The sequence below is a fragment of the Vanessa cardui genome, chromosome 26 (assembly GCF_905220365.1).
Source record: "Vanessa cardui chromosome 26, ilVanCard2.1, whole genome shotgun sequence".
Classification (NCBI taxonomy): Eukaryota; Metazoa; Arthropoda; class Insecta; order Lepidoptera; family Nymphalidae; genus Vanessa; species Vanessa cardui.
This window is the reverse complement of record NC_061148.1, coordinates 8,107,651-8,120,776: the sequence shown is the minus strand read 5'-3', so window position 1 is coordinate 8,120,776 and position 13,126 is coordinate 8,107,651. Positions and strand designations below refer to the sequence as shown.

The 13,126-nt window shown below is 32.3% G+C and overlaps 1 protein-coding gene across 1 annotated transcript in view; it reads right to left on the bottom strand.

Annotated features, from left to right (window-relative positions):
- The window catches only part of LOC124540840, a 29,287-nt gene that overhangs the window by 2,327 nt on the left and 13,834 nt on the right, over positions 1-13,126 (bottom strand). Inside the window, exon 2 of the mRNA XM_047118566.1 lies at positions 2,630-4,089. Within this exon, the coding sequence (XP_046974522.1) occupies positions 2,630-4,084 (1,455 nt within the window). The 5' untranslated portion in view covers positions 4,085-4,089. The remainder of the gene's footprint in view (positions 1-2,629; positions 4,090-13,126) is intronic.

The window sequence follows — 13,126 nt, the reverse complement described above, 5'->3', positions numbered from 1 at the left end:
AATTCGATATCAGCTTATAAAGCTGCATTTCTCGGTACCTTGGGGCCAAAAGTTCTTGGCTTACTTACTAGATCATAAATTTCTTGTGGCAACCTAGTTGGAATTTGGCAGTATTAAAATTTCGCACCTCGAACGGCATTAGTAAATACTGAGTTTATTGCCAGTCATTCGTAGAATACACATTCCGAACCGGTGGCAACTTCGTTTATACAATTCTGTAAATTTACAATGCAACAAGTGCCTGACAAACACTATTTGAATAAATAATATTACGATTTTAATTTTTGATTAAAAATTGATAGTTCCACATTTGATTTGACTCTGGTTGTATCGTTAATCCGTTACACATATACCTAATATTACATGCGTTTGGTTAGTCCGCAATATTTCACTATAATATAATGTGGCCTAAATTACGTACAACTATAATATCTAATGTATCTGCCGTTGATATAGCTGCCATTAAAGTATTAATTATTCTTATACATACACATATCTTTAACATAATCAAAATAGTTAGACAATATATTTTATAAAGCAACTGATAACAATCCAACTAGTCTTTGTTTTTAGACTGCGTCAAGTCATTGAAATATACATTTCTATTATCAATAATATTTTTAATTCAATATTTCAACAAAGTATGTCTTTGTTCGTTTTCCTTGTGTTAGTTGCCATATATTAATCACTAACGCACATTAATAAATATAACACAAATTACAAACAAAAAATATAGAACATTTTTTTATGTTATTTATTTATTATCATAACCATACTTAACATAAAAAAAAATGTTTTTGTACCGTAAGCAGAGTCGGATTTAAAGGTGTGGAGGCCCCGGGGCCACAAAGCGGTGAGGGCCCGAGACAAACAGAAGCGTGAACACCCTAATAATAATATTATTATGAATTAATTAGTTTTTTTTATTTCAATCAGTAAGCTATGAATTGTTTCGTATTTGTATCGGTAACTATTAAAATATTAAATAGTAACATTATTATAATTTGACTATATCTAAGTATTTGTTAACTTGTTGAAAACTGTGGCCCCTCTCATGTGGAGGCCCCAGGGCAGTTGGCCCGGTTGCCCTCCCATAATACGGCCCTGACCGTAAGGTAATAAAAAATAATTATTTCTTTTTATTTCCTATAAAATTTTTACAATTGCTCTTCAGGACTGCCCTAAATAAAAAAACCAGCATAATTGAGTATTATGACTTTTAAATAGCTTGCAATATATATTTCTTGCACAGATTAAATAAAATTTAGCGTCTTGTTCTCAATTGCAGTGATAAAATTCAATTTATGCATACGTAAAATTGTTTTGAATAACTTGTTTGTTGCTTAACATTCCAATGAGATTAAATTAATATTCTATTTTATTTTAATAGGCTTAGGTTTGACACATATTAGTAATTCACAACCAAGGCAATGAAATTGATTATTCTGCCAAGATTTTGCAATAAGGACTAACATTATTAAAAAAAATTAAGCACACGCAATTCAGTAACTTGTCAGGAAAGAAACTTTTTGCGTCGAGATACTGTCACTCAAACGTTGCAGAGAAATCGCGCACAAAATTACAATTACTTTATTTTTATATTTACTTATTTTTCAAGTATTAAAAAAGAACACATCCTTATAATATATTAAAAGTTTTAATATGAAAGAAATATTAATTACAAAAAAATTTATTAAATCACCTTAAAACATATCATAATAAATTAAGTTATAATAAATAACTTATGAACAAAATAAATAGATTACAATTTACATATTACGGATACCGTCTACAAATTAAACTTATGTAGTTTGACCAAGTTACTCTTTACATGTCTGAGTGGATATCTTTTTCTATATTTTCTAGGACGCTGTGTAATTTTCTTCGCTTTATTGTCTTTTAATAATTGATAAACATCTAAATGCTCGATATTTAGGTTATGGTGTCCCACCAGGTCTTTTAACTGAGATTGAGTCAACATATACACGGGCTCGGCTATATTTTGGAAACTTCCTAAAGTAGAAACCGTTTGGAATTCAAATTTTTGCGGGTAAGTGGCAGGTGTACTAAATATATGAGGTGAACCATAAAACGGTACACCATATGCTGTAGTGGGGGGTGTACTACGAATTTGGGAGATACCAGTCGAGCCTGGAGCACGACGAAAATGGCGGTAATTTTTCGAGAAGCTACCTTTCGACTCCAAGTGATAACCACTGGTTGGGGGATCATTTTGATAAGATTGCCTAAAATTCGGTAAATCAAATTCATAATCAGGCGAACTGAAATCATCGTAATTACCATATTCATCGTCTTCGTACAACGATTCATACTTGTTACTAGGTTTCTTTAATTTAATAGGCGTGTAGTCGTAATCATCGTTGTAATCTGTTGCCTCACCGATCGGAAAGTTAGTATTTAGAAAAACGTTAAAGTCACTCCCGCGTTTCTTGCTAAACGGATTTAGCCTTATAAGGGCCTCGGATGTGGGTGTGTCTGAGCTATTTGTGGTCATCGGCTTACTTGAAGTTTTTTCAATTGGCAAAAGAAATGGATCGGTTTCTAGTTTAGAACGTTTACTGCGAACTTTATTTGATGTATTTAAGTTTATGTCTAATTGTATACTTACGTTATCATCTCCATAAGCGGATGTTTCTGTACCGTCTTCAGATAGATGTTGGACTACAGTGGGTTGCGCGTTGTGGTGTAAATATATTTCACTTGTATCAGCCTCTGTTTCCTTGTTGATGTAAGGTAGATATCCGTAATTAACAGTATGGTATGCATCTTTATCATCATTTATATAGTTAACAGGACTTGTTTTGCTGTCATCACATATTACCTGACTTGCATCTTCGACTTTGTAATAATTTTTACTGTCGGTTTCAAGTTTTGATGCCGTTGTTGGAGCGATTGGTTGAGAAAATGTTATTGGTCGTTTATTTTGAGTGGGATCTTGAATGTCGTCTGTTTCTTCAGTTATAGGTATGTGGTCTTTGATTGGAATGTCTGGCTTGTATGCACTCGCATATTTTACTGGATCAAAATCTTGAGGTACATTTTGTGGCGAGTCATTTAAATAGAAATAATAATCTATCGGTTCTCGTTCAACAGTATCTTCTGGACCTTTTTGAGAATTTAAAAGAGCTGTAAATTTCGATAATTGTTCCGTTGGATTCTTTGACAATAGATAATTGAGAGCTTCTATTTCTTGAACTGAATTAAATTTGTGTACGCCGTATCGCTTAGGATAAGTTGGCGTTGCTTCGCTAGGTATTGCTTCTGTATATAATTTACTTGGTTCTTTTGTTTGAAGCTGATTTAAGCCAATGTTCCCGTTAGGTTTTATCGTCACATCTTGGCTATAATAGGGTACTGGTGACACATATATTGTTTTATATCTTTTGGGTTCTACATATTGATGATAATCAGCAGAACCATATGAGCGATGGTTTCGGTTTCTAGTTTTGATTACTGCGTCAGCTTTCGTAATTTTCATGGGTTCTGATCTTTGGATGGAAGAGCTTCTTCTTGGGATTTCTCTTCTTTGACTTTGTACTCTATTTGAAGAAAAAGAAGGTTCATTAGATAACGCTTCATCTGAGTTATCACTATTACTTTGTACTCGTTTATTTTGAACTCGCTGTCTAATTGGGCGACCTCTATTCGTAACAGCTGGTGTTACAGGACTGTCTTTTAACGTTGCTTGCTGTTCTTCAATTTCTAACTGATGATTTTCTTGTAAATCATGATACGCTTTCATATAACTATCGATAATTTGAGGACCTTTCGTCCATCTTTGTAACTGAGCCTTGTGTTGTCTTATTCTTTCCGCATTAAACATGGCTTGTTGATTGCTGGCGTGGAGTCGAGCATTTTGTTTCGAATTTCCAGCTAATGGATTGCCATATGGAAGTATTCCAGGGTTATTTGTGACTTTGGGTTTATCATCGATTCTTGTTTGTTCATTGATAACTTCGTAGACCGGTCTGGCATTTGGTTTGGTTGACGCTGATGACGTTGATTGTGATGTGATCAGGAGTAATGTTGTGATGAACTGGATGTGAAGCTTTGGATGTGTCATTGTATCTGGAAATAAGAATGATATTGTTATAATTATGATTAACCAACTTATGATTATCCTAATTTAAAAACATAATAATATTATTTTGATATTTGATATTTATTTCTTTGCGTGAATCAAATATCTTTATCGAAGATACTTTAATTGATATGCATTGGGCGTACTTTAATCCCAAGAGTAATATATCATTTTAAAGTTATATATCATTTCTTATGCAAGAAATATATTATATAGTTTCTTATAGCGACTAGAAAGGCAGTTGAGCATTTACTCGTTAGACCATGTGTAACCTTCAACTGTAATATTGGTAACTGCTCTAGCCATCAATTAGCCGGAACAAACAAACACATACACAGACAAAAATTGTTATTTTGGTATATGTACCGTATATAAATATGCACTTAATAGTAAGCGGTTATTTTAAGTTTACAAACAGATATTCTTATGTTATTATATGTATAGATAAGAAATCCAAAAACTGTGGCATCTACTTAATATAACTTTAAGACAACATAGTTAAAATTGAAAGTCTAAATTAGTCGGTCTAGATGCTTAATAATTTTCCTCTAACGATGAAGAGTTAATTGAAAGTAGGTACGTAAGATAATATACTTTTAAATGAATGGAGAAATAATATATAAGTAATAAGCAAATTGGTATTTCAGCTTACGTTTATAAATGAAAGCCAGCATTTTTAGAAATAAATTCCTTTTCCTTTAACGTTAAATAATTGGATAAAATAGTCGAATGAGAGTTTTGAAGTTCGTCTCGTAAATTCAAATCGTTCATAAAGAATACATTAGTAAAAAAGGCGTATTACTCGATACAAGATTTTGTAGATGACAAAAAAGCGTGGAATTAATACCTGTTGACTTCCAGGCAGGATATATTAATTTAAATAATTGTATTAACTAACATGACTGTATTTTTTTTTAAATCTTGAAAAAGAGTAACTACTGAGTTTCTTGCCGATTCTTCTCGGTAGAATCTACTTTCCGAACCGGTGGTAGCTTCACTTAATTGTTAAATGACGATTCAAAAGTGCTTGTAAAAGCCCACTTGAATAGAGTAAATTTTGATTTTGATTTTGATTCGTTAGCAAAATTTTGTATATATGCTTATATGTAAAAGGTTATAAATAAGTCATAGTCTTATAGGAGAAAATAAGGAATGGAAAATTTTCAACAGAAAGTGTGTCGGTTTTGTTTATAGAAACGTGGAACTTCCGTGGTCTCCTAATCTTTATTTGATTATGCGAAAGTGACGCATCGCAGATAACAGATCGAAACGTTTAGGTACTAAAGTAAACTAAACAACGCTACATTTGAGAATAGTCCTATACTTTTAGAGACGTTTCCTAAGGAAGATTTATTGGGGACGCGACAAAGTATTAAAAAACTAGTAGTTGCTCTAGGCTTCGCTCGTGTTTTAAGGGTTTGATTGTTATGTTTCAGGCAAAAAGAGTAGCCTATGTTCTTCCTTGGAGTTAAAGTTTGCTTAACACCAAATTTCATCAAATGCGGTACATTAGTTTGGTCGTGAAAGATGAAGAAAAATGACAGAGTTATTTTCACATTTACAATATTATAATATATGTAGATAACTTCACCAACTTAAATACATTTATTAATAAAGAAAATGTTATGGTATAAATACATTAGACTCTTTACAACTCGCAAACAATGCAGATTTCTAGCAGTGATTTTTTTTAGAAATGGATCATTAGTTCTGGATATTACATACAAACTAATAAACAAATATTATTTCCTTATAAATACTGATATGTATTTTTGTATAGATAGTAGGTAACACACAGTAACAGTGGGATATTTACAGAAATATCCCACTGCTGGGCTAAATAATAAATAAAATGCGGGTTGGTGGAATACACATGTGGAAGAATTTCTATGAAATTTGACACATGCAGGTTTCCTCACGATGTTTTCCTTCACCGCCGAGAACGAGATGAATTATAAACACAAATAAGCACATTAATATTCAGTGGTGCTTTCCTGGGTTTGAACTTGTAATCACCGGTTAAGATGCACGCGTTCTAACCGCTGTGCCATCTCGCCAGATAGTAGGTAATATTTGTAATAATTATATTCATACCTATATCGAATATCGATTGATTGATATTAGTTGTTAAGATTTTGTTAAGTATTTCGTAATATCTAGTTTTCTTTCTTTACATTGTTTTCTTATTTGTCAATTGATTTCCTATATCTGCTTATTATTAATTTGGATTTGATATGATATATACATATCTATACAAATTTATTTAAGTACATTTTATTAATATTATAATGATTATATTTAAATTTTCACAAGTAAGCGAATACTAGAATTCCTTATTTCAAGAGGATATTGAATCTTTTTAAAAGGGGGTCAAATAAACGATAAATTCGTTTGAATTGTCCACTTTCTCTTAATGGTCATGGCGTGTGCGCGCTAAAGTCACGATCGCATTACTTGATTAATTAAATAATGACCGAGTTTATTGCATAAATAACGTAACATTGCATAATCTAATTGAAGAGAAAAGTTAATTTTATATGATTTTTTCGCTATTTTAAATCTGCGTGAAAATATAATCCTCATAATTTGCTTGTGATAATAAATATGACTTCATAGTTTAGTAGCTGGATTTAAGGACGCACATACCGAAGTTCTGGGTTCGAATCCCAAGCCGATAAACAGGTGTTTGATTTTCTGTCCTCTTTTGACACTGAAATATTTTGACCAAAACATCAATGAAATTTTCAAGTTTATTTCGAAATGTTTTCGACGTCATCAAATTCGCATGTCAGCTTTTCATCTAATCTTGATAAATTTAAGTTCAATGGAAGTTAAGAGGTTCGTCTTTAAAAAATATAACAACAGATCAAACACAAAATTTCTTTATTCAAGTTTGGCACTTAAAAGCAGAGTCGGATTTAAAGGTCTGGAGGCCCCCGGGCCACATAGCAGTGGGAGCCCTAGACAAACAGAAGCCTGAACAAACTAATAATTATATTATCATGAAATAAATACTTTTTTTTATTTCAATCAGTAAGCTGATTATGATTTATTTACTTGTATCTGTAACTTTTAAAATATTAAATAGTAACATTATTATAATTTGACTATATCTCGGTATTTGTTAACTTGCTGAAAACTTTGGCCCCCTCTCATGTGGAGGCCCCAGGGCAATTGCCCCGGTTGCCCTTCTCAAAATACGGCCCTGCTTACACACATTTGTATCACCATGTTCTACTGCTGAAACCCACCAAGGAATCAGCAAAAACTTTGTAGTTACTTTTTTCAACCATTTTAATTACAGAATATGTAAGAAAAGAACAATTATTTCTTCATGTATCCTACCTAGAAATATAGAAGCATAAAGTCCACGCTTTTGATACTGATGAAAAACAACTCCAACAGTTTTTTTACTCGTAGTAATTAGCGTGACGTAACGAATCACATTCTCAAAGTAACAAGCTCAATGACTGCACTTTCACTCATATATAAACAAGTTTGCATGTCCGTACGTCCGTTGAAGATATGTCGGAACATAAAACTGTTTGAAGAGATAGAGTCATTGAATTAAATAATTTCCTGCGTTTAGTTTAACCCGTTTTAAAGTATTTGTACGTTGGTTTTATAACTAGTTTTTATGAACATTATTTGCTTTCATATATATTATTATTGTGGTAGGGCTTTGTGACCTATGGGTAGGTACGACTTTATTTATTACTGGCGACCCGTCCCAGCTTCACCCAGGTTATGGTCAATGCTGATACTAAATACATTCAAAAGGTTTTACAACGTTCACAGCTTTTTGTCATTAGACGATACAAACCGCACCCTGCACTTTAAATCTTGAATATCTTACAACATATTAATTTAATATATTTGAATATACGTGCCGTGAATAGCTATATTGATATATATTAATTGCACGATGCATTTAAGGTACACAGTTCAATAATGATTAAAATATTGCTTAAAATCGCTTCGTGTATGAGCCATTGTTTCTCGTAGAAGGAAAAGGATTAAAATGTTCTTTTGTAGGTGCATGCTAAGAGACATATATCATCGCGGACTTTTTTGAAGACTTTTTTATTTTGATCTATCTCGTAGAGTGTAGTCAGCATTTGCAATGTAAGCGCAAAAAATGTGTTTTTACGACATCACTTTAAAAACCTATATAATACTCTATAATTATTCATAATATAAACCTAAATTATTAGTGGTATACCCTATATACTTTAAAAAAATTGCATCAAAATCTAAGTATACATATGGACATACAGAGCATGAAGCGACTTTGTTTTGTACTATTTTGTAGTATCTTCAAACATAAAGCACATGAAATTGTAACTTGAAGTACTAATGCTTTAGTTACGGGCACAAGAAATGTCAGCAACACATTGATGCTGTAAGTAATGACTAAGTTATTTGCCAATGTCTATAGAATACGATGATTACTTTTTAAGAGATGTCCTACTTGTCCTTTCACCTTTATATAATCATATTTCGATACATATATATCACTATGACAAAGCACTCAAACACACTCTAGATTATGTAAGAAGACGTACTATGTATTCTTTTAATTTTACTACAAAATGCTTAAAACAGCCCATTTTGTATAACGTAAACATTCCCACGGTTATATCCTACGTAACATTGGCTGTATAATCTGTGACAATTGACGCAATAGAACTAGTAGAAATAAAAAAGATAATGGTGCAAAGTTGGCACCTATATAGAGATGGTATAAAATCATTGGATTTAAATTTTCTTTGAAGATTTTTAGATTCGAAACATTTAATTATATGTCATTAAATTATTATGAGAAGCCCTTTAATATCTTCAAGCACTGAATATCTACAGGTATTGTGGTAAACTACTTCGTATAAAATGATTGAAAAGTAAATAAATATGGCGTCACGCAAACATAAAACTATATAAATTAGAAGCGAAGGAATGGTGAATGATGAACGATGAAATATTGACCGAATATACATACACTATGGAATAAAATTAACTCCTTTGATTTTGTTTTTTTGTTTTTGGAAACCAAGATAGCACTGGTTTTAATAATAAAACCGAGAGTAGAGTTTTTTTTTAAACGTGGTTTAACAATAAAATGCGTAGTCTAATTATTTTTAACATTAAAAGTATTTGTTTCAAAGCTTTCATTTCATTCATTAAATCTTATTTACTTTGGAAATAAAATGAAATATACACAGACAACTTATGTCTGCCATATTGTATAACATGTAAGGTCGATGTCGTGTCGTTGTCGTTCAGTATAAAGAGTCGTTCTCAGCAATTTACATTAAATTCAATGCCACTAAAGTTCCGGACATAGCTAAGCTTGATAATAGTAATCACAATTCATTCTACAATACGTATAAAAAAATAAAGTATCTGTTTGTCTATGACTATATAACTGAGCCGATTTTGACTGACTTTGTGGGCATTGACCGATAACACATTCTTTAAAAAAAGATATCAAATTAAAAGCTTCATTATAATCATTGGTAGTATCACAGCTATAGCGTAGCAACTGTTGCTAAAATATTTGTTTCAGTTTGATATCAAATCAAATTAATAAATATACATATATAATAAAAATAGTATTACGTACTCATTCAGTAACCATTACATAATATTGATTTATTGACTAAAACTTTTATTGTATGATAGAAAAGGCAGGTAATAAAGATTAAGCTCAAAACCTTCTTCTTCAGCCTACTAAAGAAGACCTTTGTCCAGCACTCGTGAATTTACTCGCCGTAACTTTTCAACTCTCAACTTTTAATTATCAACAATAATAAAGTAAGCCTGTGTATAAAAGTATTATTTTTGATAAAGAAAATATTTATTTTTATTATGAAGGTACGATACGGTTCTTGCCGGTTCTCCTCAGTAGAATCTACTTTCCGAACCGGTGGTAGCTTCACTTAATTGTTAAATGACGATTCAGAAGTGCCTGTAAAAGCCCACTTGAATAAAGTTTATTTTGATTTTGGAACGTTTTCGATTCTATTTTGAATCAAAAATTGGATCGTCATGTTAGTAGATTAAGAAAACTAAATAAATAGATTAATTTTTGATTCGATTGTGACAAAGTGAAAAATTGGGAGTAGAATTGATCCTTCGTTCGCTTATGATATAAAGCGAATTCCACACAAACCAAGTCGATTGTAAAAACTTATCAATTCGATTGTGTATTAGATTGCATTTCTTGTTCCTCGAATTGTAATTGGAATTACTACTTGTTTCGTATAATTGCGTTGGAGTGTTAGGTATCTCATGACAATGAGGTTTTAGTATGGATATTTAAATCAATTTATAATATCTAATTAAATTGAATCTGGAATTGTATACGATATTAAAGTAGATCGAATTATCGACGATCAAGCCTTTTCCGATGTGCTTGATTCTTTAGATTTGCGTAGAGTTACGCTCACGTTGGATCACTCTGCATTTTCTACCGAATTCTTCATCGGGAATTTTACCTTCGGACAAATTCGAAGTTTCACCCGCACCACCTTGATATCCGAAAATCTACAACAGCGCAATTTTTAAGACATTTTCAGCTTCGCACAACCACTCTGTAGAACTAGCTTTGTGTTGCAGATGTCCATGGGCAGTGGTAATAACTTTCCATCAGAATAAGTAATAAAATAAAAAATATTATCTCCAAAAACCTAAGGTCACGTGACCGTCTATTTATCCAAAACGTACACCCTCGAAAAATTACGGTGACGTATTATTATTACCACATTATGTTACCAGTCGTAAAACAGCGATAGTTTTCTTTTTTAATTACCTCTCCATTAATTAACATGTACATTGTACACGGTTATGTATTATAGATAAATAAATCATTTTTAAGAGGACAACATTGAGTCGAGATGGCCCAGTGGTAAGAACGCGTGCATCTTAACCGATGATTGCGGGTTCAAATCCAGGCAAGCACCGCTGTTTCATGTGCTTAATTTGTCTTTATAATTCATCTCGTGCTCAGCGGTGAAGGAAAACATCGTGAGGAAACCTGTATGTGACAAATTTCTTAGAAATTCTGCCACATGTGCATTCCACCAACCCGCATTGGAACAGCGTGGTGGAATATGTTCCAAACCTTCTCCTCAAAGGGAGAGGAGGCCTTTAGCCCAGCAGTGGGAATTTACAGGCTGTTGTTGTTGTTGTTGTTGTAAGCGGACAATATATCCGTATACGCATCAATTCATGCAACCTGAGTCGTAAAACAAACCAATGCCGTTATTCTTTAGGTATTAACGTGATCACGAGAGCCGATACAGCAGTGTGCTGTGCAAGCACGCTCTTCAACGTGCGCAAATATGCTTCAACACTAATAATTAAAAAAAATGGAATAAATATTAAAAACTCAATAATCCAACAATCCGCATTGGAGCAGCGTAGCGAAATAAGTTCAAAACTTCTCTTCTCCTCCTCCTTCTCCTCGAGCAAAGAATAGGTCTATCGTAAGTCGGTTGTGGACATTTCACGAATGGGATTGAAATGACTTCTTGCTACGTTTTGCGATTCAACGGAGAAATGCTGCTTGCATTCTTGCCACCATTCCACATGCTAAATGTGTAAAGCGTGGCGTAAAAAATTTCAAAATGAATCTTACGATATTCGTCAAACGATAAAATCTAGAACGGTTGCCTTACAAATATCCGCTACGATAAAAATACACGATAATGCAATTAGCACCAAATCCGCATATTAAAATTACTATTTTTTTGTCTACGATATATTGCTTCCAATATTATAAGGGGTATTATGTACGATCGGATGTTTTAACTAAATCAAAATGGAAGTTCAGTCAAATAGATATTTGACTTTGGAAAGAGTGTTACTTTTTTCTAGATTTCTGTTACTAATATCAGAATTTGAAACTAGGATCTCCGGATCTACAGGTCTATGAGTCAATCATGAGAAACATGAAATAAAATGTCACGCAGAAAAAGACAAAACTTGCCATGAAAAAATGCCCATTATAAAGGAATTTCCTTCCAATTCAGATGATATAATTAGTTCATAAATTTGACTGTAATTTTGTCCGCTTTCAGGGCTAAAGTATCGAACCGATTATGTTGACCATTATGGGACAAGCTTGAATCCTAAAAATTGTGGTTTTCAATTCTGTTCAACCCTGTAACATTCTAAAGTGCTTATTTGAGCCTACTTGAATAAAGATGATTACAATCTTGAATTCGTCTCTCGCATTACAAATTGTGATTAAAGTTAGCCTAAGTTTAATTCTGAGAATTTTAATGTTGAAATGACTTATTTGAAAACTGGATTCAATCAGCGATTCAGCTAGTTCCTTTATATTGTATAAATAAGCATATTGAAGCTAACTTGATTAAATATTAACACGGATATTCTAAGACATAATTGTATTGCAGAATCATATTGACAAATGTCACAGATATAATTTATTAATCTAAAGTAAATAGCAAATTATTGAAACCTTATTGCAAATACTTAGGATTAATAATATGTTAAATATTCAAATTAATAAGGATTTGCGCAGCGTGTTGTAAGTCTTGTGTTATTAGTTACAGCAAATCCGCCAATATTATCAGTGAAAAGGAAGACACGCTTTTTTGTACTTGTGGATATTGAAGCTTAATGTTTACACTTTAAAACTCATTTACAATTGTGTTTTTTCTCACGTACGATATGCTGTCCTCCTAAGATTTCAGTTATGTGTAGTTTGACCGAAAATTCAGGTACACTTTCTGTTTCTTCACTCTTAAATTGCGATGGAATTGCAAATTCTTCACGATCAGAAAGATTCCATTCACAGTTTAACAACTTTTCTCTCTTTTGACGCTCGGAAGTATACATTATTTCCGTCGGACTGGTACCGAAATAAATGAGCTTTACTTGGTGATTTGAAACCAGGACCTGGAGTCGAATACGCTTAAAAATTATTATAAAATTTTTATTTAATTCAAAACATAGTTTTATAATATCACTATTGTTTATTTGGGTTTTTTCAATAGATTT